At 43.0% G+C, this 22,103-nt stretch overlaps 1 protein-coding gene across 1 annotated transcript in view; it reads left to right on the top strand.

Moving 5' to 3' along the window:
- ephb6 (eph receptor B6) overlaps window positions 1-19,982 on the top strand; it is a gene marked incomplete at its 5' end in the record, with an annotated part of 83,554 nt that extends 63,572 nt beyond the window's left edge. Inside the window, 13 exons of the mRNA XM_079504832.1 lie at window positions 359-633; window positions 5,208-5,289; window positions 7,998-8,122; window positions 11,518-11,680; window positions 12,263-12,377; window positions 12,630-12,685; window positions 13,818-13,934; window positions 14,644-14,891; window positions 15,717-15,935; window positions 16,167-16,316; window positions 16,957-17,141; window positions 18,203-18,361; window positions 19,861-19,982. Of these exons, the coding sequence (XP_079360958.1) occupies window positions 359-633; window positions 5,208-5,289; window positions 7,998-8,122; window positions 11,518-11,680; window positions 12,263-12,377; window positions 12,630-12,685; window positions 13,818-13,934; window positions 14,644-14,891; window positions 15,717-15,935; window positions 16,167-16,316; window positions 16,957-17,141; window positions 18,203-18,361; window positions 19,861-19,966 (2,000 nt within the window). The 3' untranslated portion in view covers window positions 19,967-19,982. The remainder of the gene's footprint in view (window positions 1-358; window positions 634-5,207; window positions 5,290-7,997; window positions 8,123-11,517; window positions 11,681-12,262; window positions 12,378-12,629; window positions 12,686-13,817; window positions 13,935-14,643; window positions 14,892-15,716; window positions 15,936-16,166; window positions 16,317-16,956; window positions 17,142-18,202; window positions 18,362-19,860) is intronic.
- Window positions 19,983-22,103: the final 2,121 nt, after the last annotated feature.

Raw genomic sequence — 22,103 nt, 5'->3', positions numbered from 1 at the left:
GTCTCTGTGTCTCTCTGTCTCTCTGTGTCTCTCTCTCTCTGTCTCTCTGTGTCTCTCTCTCTCTGTGTCTCTCTCTGTCTGTGTCTCTCTCTCTCTGTCTCTCTGTGTCTCTCTCTCTCTGTGTCTCTCTCTCTCCGTCTCTCTCTCTCTCTCTCTCTGTGTCTCTCTCTGTGTCTCTCTCTCTGTGTGTGTGTCTCTCTCTGTGTGTCTCTCTGTGTGTCTCTCTCTCTGTGTCTCTCTCTGTGTCTCTCTCTTCCCTTCTTTCCCTTCCTCTACCCATCCATCTCGTCTTCCTCCTTGTTTCTATGTCCCTTCATATGCCTCTCTCCCTCTCTCTGGATCTCTCTCTCTCCCCCAGGTCCTCCATCTGCACCCGTCACTCTGTCCTGGGAGTACGAGAGCGGAGACGGCGGGGGCGTGTCCCTGCGATGGCGCCCCCCGGTGGACATGGGTGGCCGCGACGAGGTGTGGTACGCGGTGGTGTGTCGCACCTGCCCCTCGGCCACCTTCAGCAACCCGTCGGCGTGCTCGTGGTGCGGGGAGTCCGTCACCTACAGCCCGGCGCAGAACAACCTCAGGCACACCCGGGTCACCCTCAACAACCTGCTGACCAGGGTCACCTACCTCATACAGGTAGGCCTCAACAACCTGCTGACCAGGTTCACCTACCTCATACAGGTAGGCCTCAACAACCTGCTGACCAGGGTCACCTACCTCATACAGGTAGGCAAGCCCTGGCCTATATTGTACTTTATTGTCACATCACAACTTTTCATCCTAGTATAAATGCACCACGCACGTCTCTGTGTGTGTACGTACTGTACGTCTGTAATCCACATAACTTGAGAACCGTTCGCCGCACCGATCGCCGGTTGTCCAGAACCAGCACAAAAGCCCCCTGCCCAGGCTCTGGACATCTCCATATACAGTATGGAGCTGGCCTGTGATCTGCGTATACTCCATATTTGGGCATGCCTGACAAAGAACTCCATATATGGGCATAAAAGGGACACGAGACATAATAGCTGGGTGGAGCTCATAGGTTGGGGAACCAACAGCAGGTCGGCATCAGTTTCCAATGTTCCGCCCCTCTATGCCCACAAAGGCATAACACTCTTTCAGGCTAGCATACGGGTGGACAGGCCAATGTACCTTTGACAGAACAGATGTGGTCAAAAGTGCAGCAGGTGATTTTATAGTTCATTATGTATGACAGTCAGACACGTCGTGTGGCAGGGCTCAGCCCCTGTTCAGTATAGCCTCATGGCCTGGCTGTGTAAACTGTCCCACAGTCACAGTGTGCGCAGCATTTTTGACGGTAGCAGTGTGACTGTGAACAGATTGTGGCCTGGGTGGTTAGTGTCCTTAATAGAAAGTGATACTTTTTTTTTGCCTTGGCTGTGCACCACCTGGCACATCATGTCCTGGGAGGGAGGGAGGGAGGGAGACTCACCTCCGACGAACAATGCACTGGGCCGTCCGAAACTACCCTCTGTCGCACTGCCTCTGTGATGGAGGGCTAAGCCATTCTGGGCGGGAACCCCTTTGTGTTTTAAGCATTATGTATACTATTGAAAAACAGCAGATCTACAAGCTCATAGCGTGGCACAGAGTGCCGCGCTACGAGCTTGTAGATCTGCCATTTTATTTAATTATTTTGTGAAAATGTGGCGCAAATCTTTGAATATATATTCTTTCAACTCAAATCTTTGCTTCTGAACATATTTTCAGATGGGGGGGTCGGCGGCCAATGACATATTTCTGGGGGTCCTTGACATGAAACATGGGTATTTCAGAAAACGGTCAGGATTTAGAAGACATTTGTAGAATGGTCCTCAAGTCTAAATGGATTAAGTGGGGGCAGCTCCCATAGCAGGTGGCGATGCAGCTCCTCCAGCTGCTGTTGTAGAAGAACATCCTGAGGATGCAGGACGCTGAATTTCTTCAGCCGGCCTGAGGCTACTGCAGATGTTGGGCTTTTTCACCGTACATGTGTGACGCGACGTGTGTGGCCCACAAGAATCGGCTTTATATTGTCACATCAGTTTTACCGGTAAAAAAAAGTGGGTGAAACTCGTTTTTTCGTGTGATGTTTCCAAGAAAAACTAAGAAAGGGAAGAATAGAGGGGGAAGGGTGAGGAGATTAAATTCAGGAAAAGAAAGACAGTTTGAGCGCTTTTACCACAAAAAGTACAGGTAAAGGGTTTTCTTCTGTGTGGAAATTGATAAGCTTTTTGATACAAACTGTACAGCTGAAGGGTCTCTTAGCTTTTTCATGAACATAGCTGCCGCTGTGTACTGTACAGTCTAAAGGCCTACAGTCTGTACACCAAGGAACTTGAAGCAGTGACTGGAACTGTGTGACTATGATGATAGAGTTCAACAGCTTGCATGTCCTAAAACCGAGACGCTAGTTCCCTCTGCAAATTAATTCTTTTTTATCATGGTTTTCATGCGGAAATGACTGCTATTAATTTTAATTAAATATCTCAGCCATGAATTCTTAAACCAATATATGCTTTTCTTAAGAATAATAATTGCCTGTGTGTGAAGATTGTCTTGTTGAACAAAACGTGGTAAAGGGCATTATTATGCTTTTCCTTATTTTACGTCATACTGTGTATACTGTGACAGTGTAAATAGTAAATGTGCTGAAAGTTGCAAATAATTAGATAAGGTAATCCCTGTGGGAACAAAGCTCAGACTGCTCAGAACCCTAGGTTTCAAAGCATTTTTTCCAACATTGAGTGAATCATGCAAAACTACTCTAGCGGAGTCCCAGAATTAAAATAGAATAGCTGGAAATGAGCATAATCCTGTATGTCCCATTTAATAGAAGTCTTGAGTTTGATACTGAGCTTATTTTCTTCATTTAGACGGAAGAACCCAACGCTAAATTTCCATTGGAATACTAAAGTCTTGGGCTAAAGACGTCATCCCCGTAGCTCTCTACTGACCGAAAGTGTGTTGTCATTCTGTTGCCAAAACAAAGCCCATCAAGTCAGACCTGTTTCAGCTTGATGTGGAAATGAATAGGTGTGTTAAAACCTTGTGCGATTCAAATAGCCTGGTTAATAAGCCAGACCCAATCAGCCGTTGCCTGCCGGCGGATTACCATGACAGTGTGATATTAGTCTGGCTTATTAGCCAGGCTACTGATTGAAAGGCATTGGTAATATTTACTAATATAATTTCCTCCTGTGTTAGTTTTGTTCCGAGGTGACATATGAATCCTAAAGTGACATACTTTGACAAGAATAAAAGATGTTGCCCTCCATGAGGCGGTTTAGAGTCCCTATAAGTATAAGAAAAACAGACTAAAGAACTCTTTTGTACATCAGTCTGTCCTGCTTTTAAACCAAAATCATTCAACCAGAGGATATGTTCTTGTTCTTGTCTGTTTCTGTGATTTGTGTCCTGTAATGTCTATCATTTTGTAATGTATTGTGTCTATGTCTTGTCTGTATCTTGAACAGTGACGTCATGGACGCAAGACAAATTTCAGTGCAAGCTGACAATAAAGTCGTATCGTACCTCAGGTCACAGGACACAGGCTTTATTAGTCACAATAGTAATCGATAATAATATAGACTATATAGTGCATTTTTGGAACTAAGTAATCAACATCTCTATGCTAGAGGTGAGTGGATAAACACTTCCTGGAATCATAGTGGAGGGAGGTGGTCCTGCTTGCTCTATTAACCCATTTAGGCTTGACGTCGAAATTTATAAAATGTCTTCTAAATCCTGACAGTTTTCTGTCAGGATTCACGCCACAGTTTCACGATTTTTCTAAAATAGCAGATCTACAAGCTCGTAGCGCGGCACTCGGTGCCGCGCTATGAGCTTGTAGATCTGCTATTTTTAAATAGCTAAAGTATAACATAATGCTTAAAACACCAAAAAGGGTTCCCGCCCAAAATGGGTTAATCTATAGTGGCATGTAAGCTGCAGGTACACAGTGACATGCATTATTCACTGTGACATACATTGGCTAAATCGTTGCTTATACCTTATTGATGATGGATACAGTAGGTACAGTATGTCTGCACACTGTACTTACTACACAGTAACATCCTACAGTATGAGTCCTTAAGCCAGTTAGGCCTGTAGCCGATTCTATTAAAAAAAGTCTTCTAAATCCTAAAAGTTTCATGAAAAACCTAGGCTTCTATATCACTGGTTCTCAAGCCATTTCATGTCAAGGGCCCACAGAATTATCTGTATTGGGCCGCCGACCCCCATCTGAAAATATGTTGTTCCAGGGACCCCCAAGAAGCAAAGATATGAGTTAAAAACGTTCGCTCTGAAAGAATATATGTTGAAAAATAGCAGCTCTACAAGCTCATAGCATGGCACTCGGTACCGTGCTACGAGCTTGTAGATCTGCTATTTTTCAATACTAAAGTATAACATCATGCTTAAAACACCAAAAGGGGTTCCCGTCCTGAATGGGTTAACACAAAGTGCAATAAATTGACCCAGGATGTATACTAGCATTCGCTGCTTTACTATTCATTCTACGTGCATTACACGTTAAAGAAAATGTTACAGATCTGTTGATTATGTTTACAGTTTTTTAAAAACAACCTTAAAATGTTCAAGAATAATTTAAGTATTTTCCCCAAAATAGGGCTACCATGGTTAAAGGAGAATTCCATACTAGAAGGCTTTCTTACCTTTATTTGTAGTTGTTACGTCCCCACCAAAGAGGTCCAGGTGTTATTTTGTGCAAAAGCGCATTGGCTATTTCCCCTATCATAAGCCCTCAATGATTGCATTGAATTGCATTGAATGGAATGGGGCTATGGGGTGTTGTGCTAATTTGCTTATTTCCACCGCTCAAAAATCTTTTTTTTTAAATAAATATCCTCTCTTCAAGCGGCACGCTAATTCGCTTATTTCCATGGAAATAAGCGAATTAGCACAAAAACCCAACCTTCATTGAGGGCTTATATTAGGGGAAATAGCCAATAATGCACTTTTGCACAAAATAACCTGGACCTCTTTGGTGGGGACGTAACGTAACAACTACAAATAAAAGGTAAGAAGCCTTCTAGTATGGAATTCTCCTTTAACGTGGTTAAAAGAAAAACATTTACGTCTCATACTGCTTACATGATCTAATCGCAAATATGATATTGCTTGCTTGCACATTTTGTGAAGTCACTGGCTGAATGTGATTATGTGAATGTGTCGTTTGGCAGATCCAAGCCGTCAACGAAGTATCGGCTTTGAGTCCTTTCCCACCTCGATACGCCAGCATCAACTTCACTACAAGCCAGTCAGGTGAGCACCTGAGTGTGTGTGTGTGTGTGTGTGTGTGTGTGTGTGTGTGTGTGTGTGTGTGTGTGTGTGTGTGTGTGTGTGTGTGTGTGTGTGTGTGTGTGTGTGTGGTGTGCGTGCATGCGTGATTTATCTTCCTTTCATTAAACCATCCGGGGAGACTTGTCTCTACATCTACAGTATATTTCCTGCTCTCTCTCTCCCCTCTCTCTCCCCCCTCACTCTCCCTCTCTCTCTCTCTCCCTCGAAGAATGATTAAAAGTCAGTGCTCAGCTTCAGTCGGCAATGTTCAAAAACCACAACCCAGGCCAGAAATCTCAGCGTAGTCATTGACGCAGACATGAATTTCAGCAGCCATATTTAGGCAATTACAAAGTCAGCCTACTTTCACCTTAAGAATATACAAGGATTAAAGGACTCGTGTCTCAGCAGGATTTGGAAGAACTTGTCCATGCATTTATCTTCAGTAGACTTGGCTATGTAACTGTGTCTTTACAGATCTCTCCCTGAAGTAATCTGTCAGACAGCTGCCTTCGATTCAGAAGGCTGCAGTGCTGCTCATGTCCTCACCAAGAAAGAAGCTGGAAGAAAGTGGATCTTATCACTCCAGTTCTCACATCTTGACACTGGCGTTTCCCAGGGGGTCAAATAATTTATTTCAAAATAGTACTGTAGTACGTTTATTATGAAACACCGAATGATTTAAGACCAAACTATACATTTCTGATCATGAAACATCCAGAGTCAGCTTTCTAAACCCAGAGTCAAAGCTAAACGTGGAGGGGCATGAGTGTTGGTTATTTTATGCACCAAATGAATGGAACAAACTCCCAGAAACATGCAGGTCTGCTACAACTCTCAGCTCTTTTCTGTTTAACAATGCCTTTTACTAGAGTTTGTGATTTGTCTGTCTGTCTGTCTGTCTGTCTGTCTGTCTGTCTGTCTGTCTGTCTCTCTCTCTCTCTCTCTCTCTCTCTTTCCATGCTTCTCTTTCTCTCTTTTTCTCCCTGTATCTCCCGTTCCTTTTCTCTCTCTTCCCGTCTATTTCTCTGCTCCATCTTTTCGTCTCCTGCTTTCTGGACTCAGGTGGCCCGAGGTCACGATATCCTGTCACTTCACATTATGTTCACTACAGAGTGAACTAACGAGAGAGAGAGAGAGAGAGAGAGAGAGAGAGAGAGAGAGAGAGAGAGAGAGAGAGAGAGAGAGAGAGAGAGAGAGAGAGAGAGAGCAGGAAAGAGGAGGACAGAAAAGGAGAGAGACCAGCACCGTGAACGAAGATAAGACATTGAAGCAGCTATACAGAAACAAAGCATAATGTGCTGGTTTCATGAAAAATGAAAAGCATCAGAAATTCCATTCACTTTAAATTGGAAAAGAAAGAAAGTGTTTTTAGTGTGTGCGCACGTGCGTGCGTGCATCTGTGTGCGTTTGTGTGTGTGTGCGTGCGTGCATGTGTGTCCTCCAGGGATTATGTGGCTATTGGTAAAATTACTGGAATGCTGGAATGCTCCCCTGATCTGGGTTACAACGAGCCAAATGGCAACCACAGAAACTAAATACAGCCCCATAGACTGCTCTATAGTCAGCGGTCTCTATCACTGTGAGACATATCCATCTCCTACCGGTTTGGCAATGCTGCCCTCTTCTGGTTAATGCAGCAACAACACAACTCTGTGAGGTTTGCCCCTGGACACTGACGTGGGGTCAGCCTTCGAGCAAAACATTTGACCCAGCAGTATAAATAAGCAGTTGCTTGTGCTGCTGTCCACTTACATGAGGATTGTTGAGTGATGACGCAGACATAAGGATATTTTTGGCATCACTTGTCAGGAACAACGTTTCTTATCAGGAGCAGTTGGAGGGCCAGTCAGTGCCTGCCTTTCTCATGAGCAAATTCATTCTCCCTCTTTTGCACCAGCTCAGTGGCCTTGTGGTTAGTGTCCGCCCTGAGATTGAAAGGCCGGGGGTTCAATCCCTGACCCGTAGGCCAAGTAATACCAAAGACTACTTTTGTTTTGTACCCAATGCCTCCCGGCTTAGCACTCAAGGGCTGGATTATAGGGTTAAGTCTGTGCGACATTGGGGACATTATCATCTACATGTATCGGGACTCTGATAGCGTTTCCAGCTCTATAAGTAAGCTACATCTAATGGGAAAGTAGATGTGTACCTCCGTGCACTTTCAATTGTTTTGTTTCATTTTGTGCGTTTTGTTTGTTTTATGTTTGTTGGGAGGGGGGTACTAAATACTAGGGCATTAAGCAACTAGTCGACTATTAAATCCACTAGTCGACCTTGTTGGTACTAGTTGACAAAAATAAATAAAAGTTTATTTATTTATTTTTCCCCCAATTTTGTAGACCTCAAGATCAGGTAGATTATAGTTATAGTCACCAATGTACACAGTTTTTAAATGTACAATTATTTATTAAAAAAAAGAAAAAGATATATATATTTTTTTACATAATAGGTAGTTAAATAACTAGTCGACTAGTAAACTAGGCAACTAGTCAACTAGTAAAAATGACTAGAAGTGAATGCCCTACTAAGTACTAATCATAAAAAACGTCAACGTGCAACATAGAGTACTAGCATCATGTCCTGAGGGAGGAAACAGAAGTTAGGCTCCTGACACCTACAGTACGGGGGCCACATGGCTCAGGAGTTAACTTACACAACGTGTGTACTTTTGCCGTCTCCCCTTTTAGTTCCCTCTACCGTTCCCATGATGCACCAGTTGAAACGCGCCCCAGACTCCATCACGTTGTCCTGGCCGCAGCCGGACAGACCCAACGGAGACATCCTGGAGTACCAGCTCCGATACTACGACAAGGTACACGCTCAGCGCTCGCCTCACGCTCCCGTCATTCAGGGAAATAAATAGTGACTTTAACCCATTTAGACCCGAGGAAAATTCTACAAATGCTTTCTAAATCACAGTTTTAGCAAAAACCCATGTTTCTATGCGAGTCGTTCTGAAACATTTTAATGTCAAGGACCCCCAAAAATATATGTATTTGACCGCCGACCCCCATCCGACAATATGTTGTTCCAGGGACCCCTCAGAAGCAAAGATTGGAGTTAAAAACATTCACTCTGAAAGAATATACAGTATATTCAAAGATTTGTGCCACATTTTCACGATTTTTGAAAAATAGCAGACCTACAAGCTCGTAGCGCGCCACCGAGCTTGTAGATCTGCTTTCCAATAGCTAAAAGTATAACATAATGCTTAAAACACCAAAAGGGGTTCCCGCCCCAAAATGGGTTAAGTTCATTGAAATCAACACCATTTGTGAATGCTACTGTTAAAACGCAGTAAGTACAATAATTCATTTCATTTTATAAAAGTAAAACTTTTATTTTAAGAAAGGGAGATATGTAATGATATGAGCAAATCTTATTTGCCTGATTGATTATTCATGTCTGTGTTGTGTAGATCTGTTTTGATCAGTACATAGTTTGACTATAGTAATGCGGCTAATGCCTAGATAGAGTACATGTATAGAGCTTTCCCAGGATTAGCTGTTCTTGGATTCTCAATACAGAGCCCACCAGAACCTGTTGTGCTCCTGTTTGTAACTTGCCTCAGATTCTTATTCCTTCAGTAAATTAGCCCTTCACTAAGTCCCTCCCCAACCCATCCTTGTCCAATAGGCACGTTAGCAGCGAGGAAAGCTTGACCTGCATAGCAACCGTTGCTAAACTATTCAAAGCATTCTTCACATTTCTTCTAACGTTTAAAAAAAAATATATAGCATATCTACAAGCTCACGTGTGAGCTCACTTTCACGTTGGTCGTCATTATAGGTTAAATGAAACGACAGAATGTTTGAAAAGATTTAAAAAAACCAGTTGCAGTCCCAGTTAGATGCAATCACCATAAGCTGCATTATGGATATGCATTCTATTGTATTCCGAACACATTTAACCCATTTTGGGGCGGTTACCCCTTTTGGTTGTTATAATTTAGCTATTGAAAAATAGCAGATCTACAAGCTTATAGCGCGCCACCGAGTGGCACGCTACGAGCTTGTAGGTCTGCTATTTTTGAGAAATCGTTTTCAGAACGAACATTAACATATTTTCAGATGGGGGTCGGTGGCCAATTACATATCATTTTTGGGGTCCTTGACATGAACTATTGAGCACCACTGATACAGAAACATAGGAATTTCAGAAAACTGATTTTTTTTTAATTTCGACGTCAGGCCTAAATGGGTGAAAAGAAGTCCACCAACCTTATCTCATTCAGTACCAATACTCACGATAAGACCCTTTCTCTAAAGCCTGAAATTGTAACTGCCGAACAGGGCTGACTTCGGCCGTTGGGAGGCAGTTGGGCCAGCTGTGTGTGATTTGGAGAGGAGGCGGTTAGGGCCAGCTGTGCAGTGCATTGAATAGGAATGTTTTTTTATTGATTGGCTCCCTATCAAACGGGCGATGCCCTGGGCGACCACCCAATTCACTAAATCTGGCCCTGCTGCTGCTGCTGCCGCCAATGACATCATCAGTGGGGATTTCAAGATAATGGAAACTACAGCTTTTGTGTTTCTGGAACATTAGCACATTAAAATATCATTGTAACATAAAAAAGTAAGATGTTTTGAAATCAAGCTAAAGTCCAAGACAATGAAGTTATCGATACATTTCCATACAGTTTAAATGTCCACCTCTGAGACACGGTAACTAGACAGAAATGGTACTGTCATATGCAGCATTAGTGAGGAACCCATGTAAAAAAAAAAAAAAGACACTTTTCCACCAATTTTCATTTCACGGAATCCCGTTTTGATTTGCATGATACAGATTTGTATCTCTGGGACTCTAATCTACATAAATAAACGTAACTTAATTAACCCTGAGAGTGTACAAATGAAACAAGATTATATGGACCTTATTTAATTACCATTTGTACACTCAGAGTTACAGAACTTTACGGGTCCATTTGGATCCAGAATGCATGCTGAAAGACAGTGATCTGCATGATAATAGAGCACAGTAGATAAAGATAATGCATGCATGGGTTTAATTAATAGAAATAGGTAAATAGTGTAATGGGAATATTATTGATATCATGGCAAAAAAAGCAACAATCTCTTCTTTCTGTCAGTGACAGTGTTTATCATCATCAGCATCGGATTGTTTTCAGCCTAACACTGACCTACATAGAAACAATGGGACATTTACTGTACGCTAACCACAATGACACAATGCCAGCCTGACAGACACTGTACACACAATCATACTGTATTAAGGCATGCGCACACACACACACACACACACACACACACACACACACACACACACACACACACACACACACACACACACACACACACACACACACACACACACACACACACACACACACACACACACACACACACACACACACACACACACACACACACACACACACACACACACACACACACACACACACACACACAAAGAATGCTGGTTTGAAGCGTGCCTATCCAGTTTCTTTGTGCCAAGAATGCTATAGCATGTTGTTTAGACAGAGGCTAGGTTTGATGTGTGCCTATTTCTTTGTAGCGCTTAATTGTTTTTCTTTGCACTCGTGTGAATATGTATTTACCCTGGTGTCATCATGTTTACTCTTTTTGCTCTGATTTCACTGTTGTCAGTGGTGGGAAAAAGTACTGTTGTTTTACTTAAGCCATTTTGGGCGGGAACCCCATTTGGTGTTTTAAGCATTATGTTATACTTTAGCTGTTTAAAAATAGCAGTTCTACAAGCTCTCGGTGCCGCGCTACAAGCTTGTAGGTCTGCTATTTTTGAAAAATCTACAAAATAACTAGTAACTAAGGTTTTCCCATAACTGTAGTGGAGTAAAAAGTACAATATTTGCCTCCGAAATGTAGTGGAGTAGAAGCAAGTAAGAAATAAGTACCTCTGAAATGTAGTGGAGTAGAAGCGAGTAAGAAGTAAGTACCTCCGAAATGTAGTGGAGTAGAAGCGAGTAAGAAGTAAGTACCTCCGAAATGTAGTGGAGTAGAAGCGAGTAAGAAGTAAGTACCTCCGAAATGTAGTGGAGTAGAAGAGAGTAAGAAGTAGGTAGAAGTACTGAAAATTGGAAATACTCCAGTAAAGTAAAAGCACCTCAAAATTGTACTAAAGTACAGTACTAAAGTAAATGTACGACGGTAAGTCTCTGGATAAAAGCCTCTGCCAGATAGATTGTAAATGTGTTTCCCTCTGCAGGGCTCAGATGAAGACAGTGCAGTGAGTGTCTACAGTGAGACCAACACTGTGACGGTGAACGCACTCCTCCCCGGGTCCATCTACGCCTTCCAGATCAGGGCCCGCAACGAGAGGGGCTACGGCCCCTACAGTACCACCGTGTACTTCACCACCCTCATCCCAGGTACACACACAACCCTCACGTCTCATGACATGTTTAAAGCCGCTATAAGCAATAATGTGTCAACATTTTAATGACTTTATTTGTTTGTTTTTTTTGGTATTCAGACAGCCAGCAATGGGTAGAACGCTCCCAAAAACGATGTAGTCTCTGTGACACATCTAGGGGCCGCAATCTGCATTCAAATATTTTCCTAGAAGCTTTGTCATTAGTCTGTCTACTTCCTGATTGGTTAGTCATTGCGACCGGGTGACAAAGCTTCTAGGAACGTCTTTGAATGCAGATTCCCTAGATGTGTCACAGAGACAAAATCTTTTTGGGAGCGTTCTACCCATTGCTGGCTGTCTGAATACCAAAACAAAAGAAAAGAAAAAGTCAAAGTTTTGACATATTATTGCTTATAGCAGCTTTAAGTTTATATACAGTATTCCCTTTTTTACTAAATCACTTGTTTTTATTTGCCTAAGGACATGCCCAAAGGGACAGCAGGGTTAAAGTGGTTAACATAATCTGCTCAAGTGATCGTTTAAACCGTTGTTTAGTCGATGACTGACTATCCATATGTTGGGTTTTTTTGTGCCACAGAGGAACATACACAGCAGATTCAGAATCGGCTCCCGCTGTTGATTGGCTCAGTGATGGGAGGAGCGGCCTTCCTATTGGTCGTGGCAGCGATCGTGGTGGTGGTAGTGTTCCGCAGGTGAGTGCAATCATCTCATAATCATTATACATGCCCTGAAAATGTGCGCAGCCCACCTATCTATAAGTTCAAAGTACCACACAAAAGGGGCTCCCTCTTAAAAGAGATCTTGTAGGGATTTTACCTAAATAAAATGTCAAATATATATATATTTTTTTCTCTTTAATGGACAACATATAAGACACATTTGATATATTTTGTGAGTGCGGTGTTTATATTCACACTCTATTTCCTGGTCCTTCCTTGTGGCAGTAAAAGGAGGGAGAGTCCGTACAGCGACCGGCTCCAGAGGTACATCAGTAACAGAGGTGAGACTGACCTGCATAGGAGAAGAAGAACAACATCCCTTTATTGTCTATTAACACAGGGTAATTCAACTTTGACATTTTTGCGTATCCCTCCGAGACACATGTGCGTCCACGCACAAGCGCACACGTTGCACGTGTGCACACACCCACCCACTGCACTCACTATAGAGTATAGACTATACTATGCATTGGATTAGGTCAGAGAGGTCAGAGCACATGGTTCAGCCTCCTCGACCTGTTTTGGGGGTTCAGTGTCTTGCTCAAGGGCAGTGCACTTTGGCTGCTGATGGGTACCATAGATCACTTCACACTCCAGTCGCCAGTTTACAGCTGGAATACACCAATACGGTGTCGGGGGGGGATCGAGCCAGCAACCCTACTTCTGGACCGACCTCGTCACCAGACAACCTCACCAGAATAAGATTATGCACCATCTGAAAGGAGCAAAGCACCACTGTGGCACAAATACAAGCTTCAGTCGTCAAGATTGTATGCCTCTATTCTTAGATTTAGTTGCCGACGGGCAGAAACCTTGTATCTCCATAATATTTCAACTGTTTTTTTTCCCCCGTAAATTATTAATGCCCTACTTCAGAGCGTCACACAAAAGCAGTGAACATAGCCGATCTACAAGCTCACAACGTGCCGCAATGTGCAATGGCGACGTGATGAGTTGTGAACTTAAAATAAATAAATACAAGGTTTTCGCCCGACAGGCAGCGACGATTTCCAAACAGGCAAACTAACAATACAGAGTGCATGGTTCAATACTAATCTCAGGCACCCGCTTGTCTCCTATAGTGTTCATGGCATGCCTTTGAATAACATCTCTCTGGCCTACAGTAGAGCTGAATGGGAGTAGCGATCCAGGCCCTGCTGTGCTCACTGTCCCCAGGGGGGAGGTCTGGTACAGAGCAGAGAACACTGTCCCCAGGGGGAGGTCTGGTACAGAGCAAAGAACAGTTAGATAAAGTCAATGCTGTTGCAGATGAACACTCCTATTCAGTGGGCTCACTCACGTTATCCACAGCTGAACGACTTGGGCTTCCATATAATAAGCGAAGCCATGTGTTCCGCCTGCAGCGTGTTATTTGCTCATGGGGATGTTGTGCGTGTGTTGTTTGCTGTGCAGGAGGGGTGAAGTATTACGTGGATCCGTCCACGTACGAGGACCCCAGCGAGGCCGTCAAGGAGTTTGCCCGTGAGATCGACCCCACTCACCTCAAAATTGAGGAGGTGATTGGTGCAGGTATGGATCCCATATGTTTTATGTACAGTGTTATATAAAAAGTTAAAAACATTGATGTCATTTTCAGTATTTTCTGTGTTATAGTGCAGTGGTTCTCAAAGTGGGGTCCGGGGACCCCCAGGGGTCCTTAAGGGGTTCTAGGGGGTCCTCAGCTAAATGATTGATAGTTAGGAGCCAACTGGATCCTTAGCGGTCTGTATCTCTGAGAGTGTACAATTGTAAAGCTTGTTTGTAGCAAAGCTTTTAAATAAGCTATGAACCACAACCAACTTAATAAAACCCTTTACCAAATGCACCATTACGGGTGCATTTGGTTCCGTTACGGGGGTCCATATAATGTACCAAACTTGGGCTCCTTGAAATGAAAATGTATTGGCCTGCTGAAATCGGCTTATAGGGGGCAGCAGCGTTCCCACGGCCATGCAATTCCTGGAAATATTGTAAAAGGTTTCGAATGAATTAAATGTTCTGAAAATAATTTGGATATACATAGTTTTTTGGCTATTGGTTGCTATAGGGCTGGAAATGGCGTAAAATACATTGTAAAAGGTTTGAAAATTCATTGTTAAAAATGTGTGGGAACCCTGGGGCGAGCACGCCGACTGCCATTGAATCAAAGTGCTCGGTGTCAGTTCACCCGTTTAGGGCCCTAACATCCTCTGATATCCTCTGATCTCCTCCTCTCTCTCTCTCTCTCTCTCCACCGCAGCCCAGTTTGGGGAGGTGTCCAGGGGGCGCTATCGTCCCATGGGACGGCGGGAGGTGCTGGTGGCGGTCAAGACCCTGCGCTGGGGCGCCACGGACAGGGAGAGAGGCGTGTTCCTCAGCGAGGCAGGGGTCCTGGGCCAGTTCGACCACCCCAACGTGCTGAAGCTGGAGGGGGTGTGCACCCGGAGCCCCCCGGAGAGAATCATCACAGAGTTCATGGAGAATGGACCCCTGGACGCCTTCCTCAGGGTAAGACTATGATTATATATATGCTGAAAATAACTCCCATCTCCAGCTGTTCTGCGTTTACTCTCCTGTAGTATAGTACATTCAGAGGAACTGGAATTTTCAGTCAAGCAAACCTAGTAAGAGAAGCCATCCTCATGCCACTGTACAGTTAATTCCCATTCCCTATCTTTTATTGGTACAGTCGATACGGCTGTAGTCGCTGAGAAGCAGGTTAGTTAGTAATCTTACCTTATCGTTTATTTGCTTTTATTATTTTATAAGAAAAGCAAATCAGTATGCTAGCCTGGTAATTATATTTTATTACACAAAAGAACATAGGCCTACTGTATTAACGTCTTTACTGTGTTATTGTAAGCTAGGAATGTTAATGCTTTTTTTTTATCATTGAACAAAGAAATACTGAGTGCTCTTGATTAGAGTTCAAGCACACTCACAAGGAAATTAAAGGGATATCGGTAAATTAAAAAGCCAACAAGGACTAGAACCGGATTCAACCTGCGTGGGTCTTCCTCAGGGCGTGGCAGTCGGTGTCTTTGGTGGATTTTGTGTTTTTTAGCTATGATCTAGACATAAAAGTCCTTTTAACGATACCCGTGGCTACACACCAGTAATCACAATAAATGACTCCCTCTCAGGTACTGTTACTATTTAACTCAAGTTCTTTCATGTCAGGCTATGGTTCCCAAACCTTTCCGTGCCAAGGACTACAAGCTCACAAACGTTGCAAACTTGTAAACTTTGCAAACCTGTGCCATAACTCAAACTCAATCTAAATGAGTTACTTCACTTCTCCTGTCCTTTGCCTGCTTCCCTCTCCTCCACCAGGAGAACGAGGACCAGTTCAGTGTTCTCCAGTTGGTGGGCATGCTGAGGGGTGTGGGCGCGGGCATGCGCTACCTGTCCGAGAGGAACTTTGTCCACCGGGATCTAGCAGCAAGGAATGTCCTGGTCAATTCCAACCTGGTGTGTAAAGTGTCTGACTTCGGCCTGTCGCGCCTCATGAGGGGCCTAGATCACAATATGCCCACCTACACTGCCTCACTGGTGAGTACCAGGAAACTTACTATAATTAGTAATACTATACTGTATGTCCCCATGTGTTCACTTAGTTTGGAGTTCTTCTCCACTTTGCATTGTCCATTCATTGTTGATGGTTTATTTAAAGTGTCTCCTATATTTGATATACTTTGTGTATGTTTATGTTGAGCACATAGGTTTTTGTGTCAGGTTTGGGCGAGTAAAGTCTCCCATCATTCCTTGCTCTGTGCTCCTCAGGGCAGTAAGATTCCTGTGAGGTGGACGGCACCAGAGGCCTTCCAGCATCGCAAGTTCAGCTCGGCTAGTGATGCCTGGAGCTTCGGCGTGCTAATGTGGGAAGTGATGTCATATGGAGAGCGTCCTTACTGGGATATGAGCAACCAGGAAGTGAGTACGAGGCATTCTTAATTGATACAGCTAAATAAGATAGTTAGTATGTATTTAGACCCCCATCTGAAAATATTTTGTGCCAGGGATCCCAATACAAGATTTGTGTTTTTAAAAGGTTTCAAAGATTTTTTTTAAACAGCAGATCTATAAGCTTGTAGATCAAAGCTTATCTCCCTGTTGTACTATCAAACTGTATGTAATCAATCATTCAATCGTTCAATCATTCAATCTAGGGTTGCAAGTATTGGGTTATTTTCTTAGCAATTATTCTATAGAGAGTATGCATGTGACATCATCATCAAACCAGGAAGTTATGCAGGAACGCCTACTGAGTGGCAAAAAACTACTTTCCTGGCCTTGACAGCCCATACATACAAACAGAAAAGTCATATCTGATTGCATTAAACAACGTTAAACAATGTTAAACTCACTTTGCCTGTTGCTTTGCCACTCGATTTTCCACTCGATGTGCCATTCACTTTAACTTAAGCATGCGCATACCCTCTATTGTTTAATAATGGATTAAATAGACTAGTTTGATTATTTGTTACAACCCTAAATATAAATGAATCAATCTATCTATCAATCAATCAATCAATCAATCATCCTCCTCCTCCTCCTCCTCCTCCTCCTCCAGGTGATGAAAGCTGTTGCAGATCAATACCGGCTCCCGGCTCCATCTAATTGCCCCCCAGCCCTCCATAACCTGATGCTGCAGTGCTGGCAGACCGACAGAGCGGAACGGCTGGGGTTCGATTCCCTCCTGTCATCCCTGGACCGCCTCATCAGGCACCCAGCCTCCCTCAAGGCAGAGCAGAGCCGGTGAGATGGGATCAGACGTTGGGAATTAAAGCCTTTATATTGACAGGACTGGTGGGACGTGGATTTGGTTCAGCACAATTATAAGACAAATTCATCTTATTAAGTCATTGAAAAACATATTCTGCTAAAGAAGTGGTACTCATTCATGTACCATTAGATCCCAGTCCATCACACCTACTGTACTTCACTATGTAGTTAAGTGAAGTGAAACGAAACCTTAAAACCACTCAAGCCCTAGCGTCCCTATTCTGGGGGGGAATATTCAACAAAAATAGATTTACAACCTCAGAATGCATTGCAACGCAATGTAGATTCTAGCTTGTAGATCAGTTGTTTTTTTGTGTAGAGGGAAAGAAAGGTGGGGGCCTACTGCAGACCCCTGGGAGACTCCGGTCAGTATGTTTTTTTTAACACTACTGCTCTTCTACTGACAAACAAACGTATTATATAATCTTGACTTAGATTATGTCATATATTTCTGACCACACTGTAACACGTGTCTGTTGCTCCCTGCGAGACAAATTGTTAAACTGTTCAGTGTCAAACAAATTCAGTGTCCTACGTATGTTCTCTACGGTCTCGGAGCACAAACAGCACTTCCTAGAATTATTTCGTGGACAGACTTACATTAAATACCATGTTAATGCCATGCTGTCATTCCTCATTACCATTTTCAAAAAATAGCCAATCTGCATGCTCACAACGTGTTGCATATAGTGACCTTGTTGATTCGCTATTTCCGCTATTTCTGGGCTTGATTTGATATGAGAAAAGGCTGAGTGTCAATTACTGTAAGAGTTGATGCAGCACAGAATCTCTATATCTTCTCCCTACGGTGTGTCAGCACCAGTGCTTGGCACCGTGCCACACTAGTGACAGCTAGAACCACTCACTTCTTTAACCACTAGACACTAGTGGGGGTGATGTTTCTCATTCACTCTAAACCACTGATGTCAGGCTATAGCCTGGCCCGATTACTCCAACCTGTTTACCTGCAGTATAGTCAACACGCGTGTTTTTCTGACCTTGAACCTGCTGCTGTTCCTGGCTCGTTCCAACAGGAGCTGCTCCCAGCCACTACTGAGCCCCACCCCCACGGACCTGTCGGCCGTGGCAACAGTCAGCGATTGGCTGACGGCACTGAGGCTGGACAGATATAAGGATGCGTTTGAGCGGGCGCATCTGGACACGTTGGACAGAGTCAGCATGGTCACCATGGCGTGAGTATATGCTAGTATACGCCACACATGTGTCACAGGGTCATGTCATCTGGGATAAACGTGGGAGAAAAATAAATAATAAATGTTTAACTCATCTCAGTTTCCAAGTTAGTTAAATAACAGTTGGGAGACCGAGAGTTGTGCTGGGCTGGATTTGATACAATTATTCATTGTCAAATAGCTTAGAACCTCCAAATGACTAGGTTTCTAGGAATGTGCTCTTGACAAACACAGATAGAACAGTAGATACCGTAAATAAGCCCCATGCACAACACCCACCACTAAATACAGCAATAAAATACACAAATCGATTGAATGACCAGTATTTGCCAAAACAAACACACATTAGGGTCGACGACAGAGTACAGCATCTTGCAATGGGTCTGGTCCACAAGATTCGATACTCCACCCAGATACCCATGTACCTGTCTAGATACTTCCTTAATGTTAACGAAGTCCACACCCAGAACACCAGAGGGAGTGCAACGAACCATGTACAACCCAGATTCGGCACAAACAAGGGACTAAATTATTTTCGCTCCTATGCCATCAAAATGTGGAACGCCCTACCAACAGTCATTAAGACATGCAAATCCCTTGACTCCTTCAAAACCGCTCTCAAAGGGCACCTACGGATGGCTGCAATTCGAAACTGGCCCCCGTAAAATCTGAATCCCCCCCCCCCCCCCCCCCTTTTCCCCTCACTGTATATGTTTCTTTTCCCTTTACCTCCATTATGATGAATTCCTGTTCTGTTCTTTGTCTGTATAGAAGTGTCTATTTGTACGTCTCTAAATGTTTTGATGAATTGAACATGGTGGACCCTGTTGTAAACAAGTGTAATGCTTAATTGGGTCGTCCAATCACAGTTAACAGCCTTTGTATTGAGTTTGTGCTTGAAATGTACTGAGTTTGTGCTTGAAATGTACTGTAATTCTGCAAACTGTTAAAGGACCACTTCACCACTTTTCAACTTCTCTTCCTATAATTGGTCCTAACTAATGTTCATGATAAAATACCACCATTTCTTTCCTACTCAGTCTGTGTCTCATAGGAAGGCTGTGGGCAGTTCAGAAACCCGTCCACCAGTGACATCATCGATGGTGAATCCAAGCTAATAGAAACGGCAGGCTTTCTTTTCCTGAAAAGTTGCAATGCAAAAGTTGAAGCCATCGTTCTCACGATAATACAAATCTAAATATATTTTAAAACAAATCTTGTTTAAAAAAAAATCTGCCTAATGATGATGTCACTGGTGGACGGGTGTCCGAACTGCCCAAACCCCTCCTATGAGACACAGACTGAGTAGGAAACAATGGTGGTGTTTTATCATGAACATTAGTGAGGATCAATTATATGAAGAGATGTTGAAAAGTGGTGAAGTGGTCCTTTAATAACATTTTCAATCAATCAATCAAATTAAAGTGTAACGTTTAAAAGATAATATGCATTTCCTTTGTTGTCCTAAATCCCCTCCTGTCTTATATCTCTTTCATCAGAGATATCCAGAATCTGGGCGTGAACCTCCTTGGCCACCAGAGAAAGATTTTCAACGCTGCACAACAGCTCAGAGCCCACCTGAACCAGGGCCAGGTGGAGGTGTGAAACCTTCCCCCACCCCCAACCCCCCCAACCCCCCAGGCACTAATTAACATTCACAGACAGCTGCAATGGATTTGAACGGGTTTCACTCTTTTCTTTGGCTGCTGTGTCTACTTTTGCTAATATTTGTTTCATTTTGATACGCACAAAGGCCAAAAAAAAAAACGTAAACAAAGAACCGTCATTGTATCTTGTTGTGGCAAACGTTAAGGGTGAAGAAGATGTAACGTCCAACTTTCTACGGACGACTGCGTGAGAGGAACGATGAACATTGCACGATGAACGTAGACGAGAGATGATATATGCACTACGGCAGCTGTATAGTCCATGGTGCAGGACGGGGAGTTGCCGCAGACAAGGAGAGGAGAACCTGAACTAAAACGTCTTCAGTGTTTTAATGATATTTCACTTCATTGCTGCCGTTTGCCAACGGCCGTCTTCACCTAAGTCTGATCCTACCTCTGTCCTCCTCACTTCCACACAAATTAAAGCTTCGTCGCACGGCCGTGTTGTACGGAAACCGAGGAAGCGCTGCCATTTTCGTCAAGGGTCTCATGCATCGAAGAATAATTTAACAGTCACTCCTCTCGTCTGTCTCACTGCTGTCTGTCACTTCCACACCATTCCCAGTGTCACGATTACGAATCGAATGAAAGTAGTAGTAGAATGAAACGGTGAAAAACGAAAAGCCACAGGGATGTCCCACCCCTCTCACAAAGAATTGCGCAGAGACAATCAAGTACTATCTTTTTTTTTTGGCTAATGTTGTAATATTGTTCTACAGTACAGTGTCCAGGCTGATCAGCCACGAGTCCAAAATGTGTTGTATGGGAACGTTCTACATAAGATACCAATGAATTAGGAAAGAAAACAATGAGCAAAGTAAATGCAAGATTGGTCGGGTTAATTCATGGCTTCCATGTGGATCTCAGACCAGGCATGGTGATGATGACATATTGCTGTGATGTCATATTGACTTCCAAATATGGAGTTATTTGCCTCTCCATTGACTTCCGTGTATGCCTATAAAATTTTAAGTTTGAAAAAGTTTAATATTTCTAAAAGTATAAAACATGTGAAAAGTGCTCAGGGATTTACATCCTTGGCCTACTTGCACAAGAAATGAGGCACTGATCGTTGGTTTGTGAGAGTAGCCGTGGACGAACACGCAAACACACACAGACAGACTCTCTTCTAGACAAGCTCGCCCCCATAAGAAGAACCACTGCATTTAAAAAAGAAATACGTAGTTTAGATTTAGATTCCATTTGCGCTTTAAAAGTTATTGTAGATACACCTTCAAGGCAGATATCAGAACATGGCCTATTTTTATATGTTGTATTTATTTATTTATTTTAATGGCCTAATAAAACAAGAAAAGCTCAAATCTCGACAGTGGAATCATCTGTGATGTTAAAAGATGTTTTCTTTTCTGAAAATGGAACATTTCGGTAACTAAATGAGTATACAATGCATTGAAATGTTTGTTTGACATTCTCAAAAGACGGTAGTAAAACCAGTGTTATTTTAACCGAGTGTAAAAAATACACTCGCATAACCTACTAGTGTGTGTACAGTACCAGTTGTTCAGTGTATAGTGGCGCTCACACAGGGCCTGCCCTACATACATACTGTTCATCTCTACTAGAAACACAGGTGGAAACCCAACATCACTCTCTCTATGACCCCCGGTTCCATCTGGAACTCATGTATAACTTGCATCTGGTTCATGTCTACATATGGATTTTCTGGATTACATTCATGCCTGGAGTTTGGGAGTTTTATGCCTGGGCTTGGGTCTATCTGAATATCTATCTGAATACTTGTAAGCCAACCACCTGCACAGTAAAAAAATATCAGTGTTAATTCGTACATGTGTAACCCTGAGCTGAGTGCACAAATGTAACCAAAATAAATGTTAATTTGTGTACATTTGTACATTCTGAGTTAAATTAACACTCAGGATAACTACTTGACGCATGTTAATTCATTAACTACAAGAACCCTAGCGTCCGTATTCTCCCTAACATTTGGGGAAAATAGCTTTGAAGATCGGCTATTTTTGAGGCTATATCCAGCTTTTAGTACTATGTTCACAAACTTTGTCCTACACAAACATTAAATTCCCATTGGCAATGAA

The sequence above is a fragment of the Electrona antarctica genome (genome assembly GCF_951216825.1).
Source record: "Electrona antarctica genome assembly, chromosome: 6".
Taxonomy (NCBI): domain Eukaryota; kingdom Metazoa; phylum Chordata; class Actinopteri; order Myctophiformes; family Myctophidae; genus Electrona; species Electrona antarctica.
The sequence above is the reverse complement of the archived record's forward strand: the minus strand, read 5'-3'. Positions and strand labels throughout refer to the sequence as shown.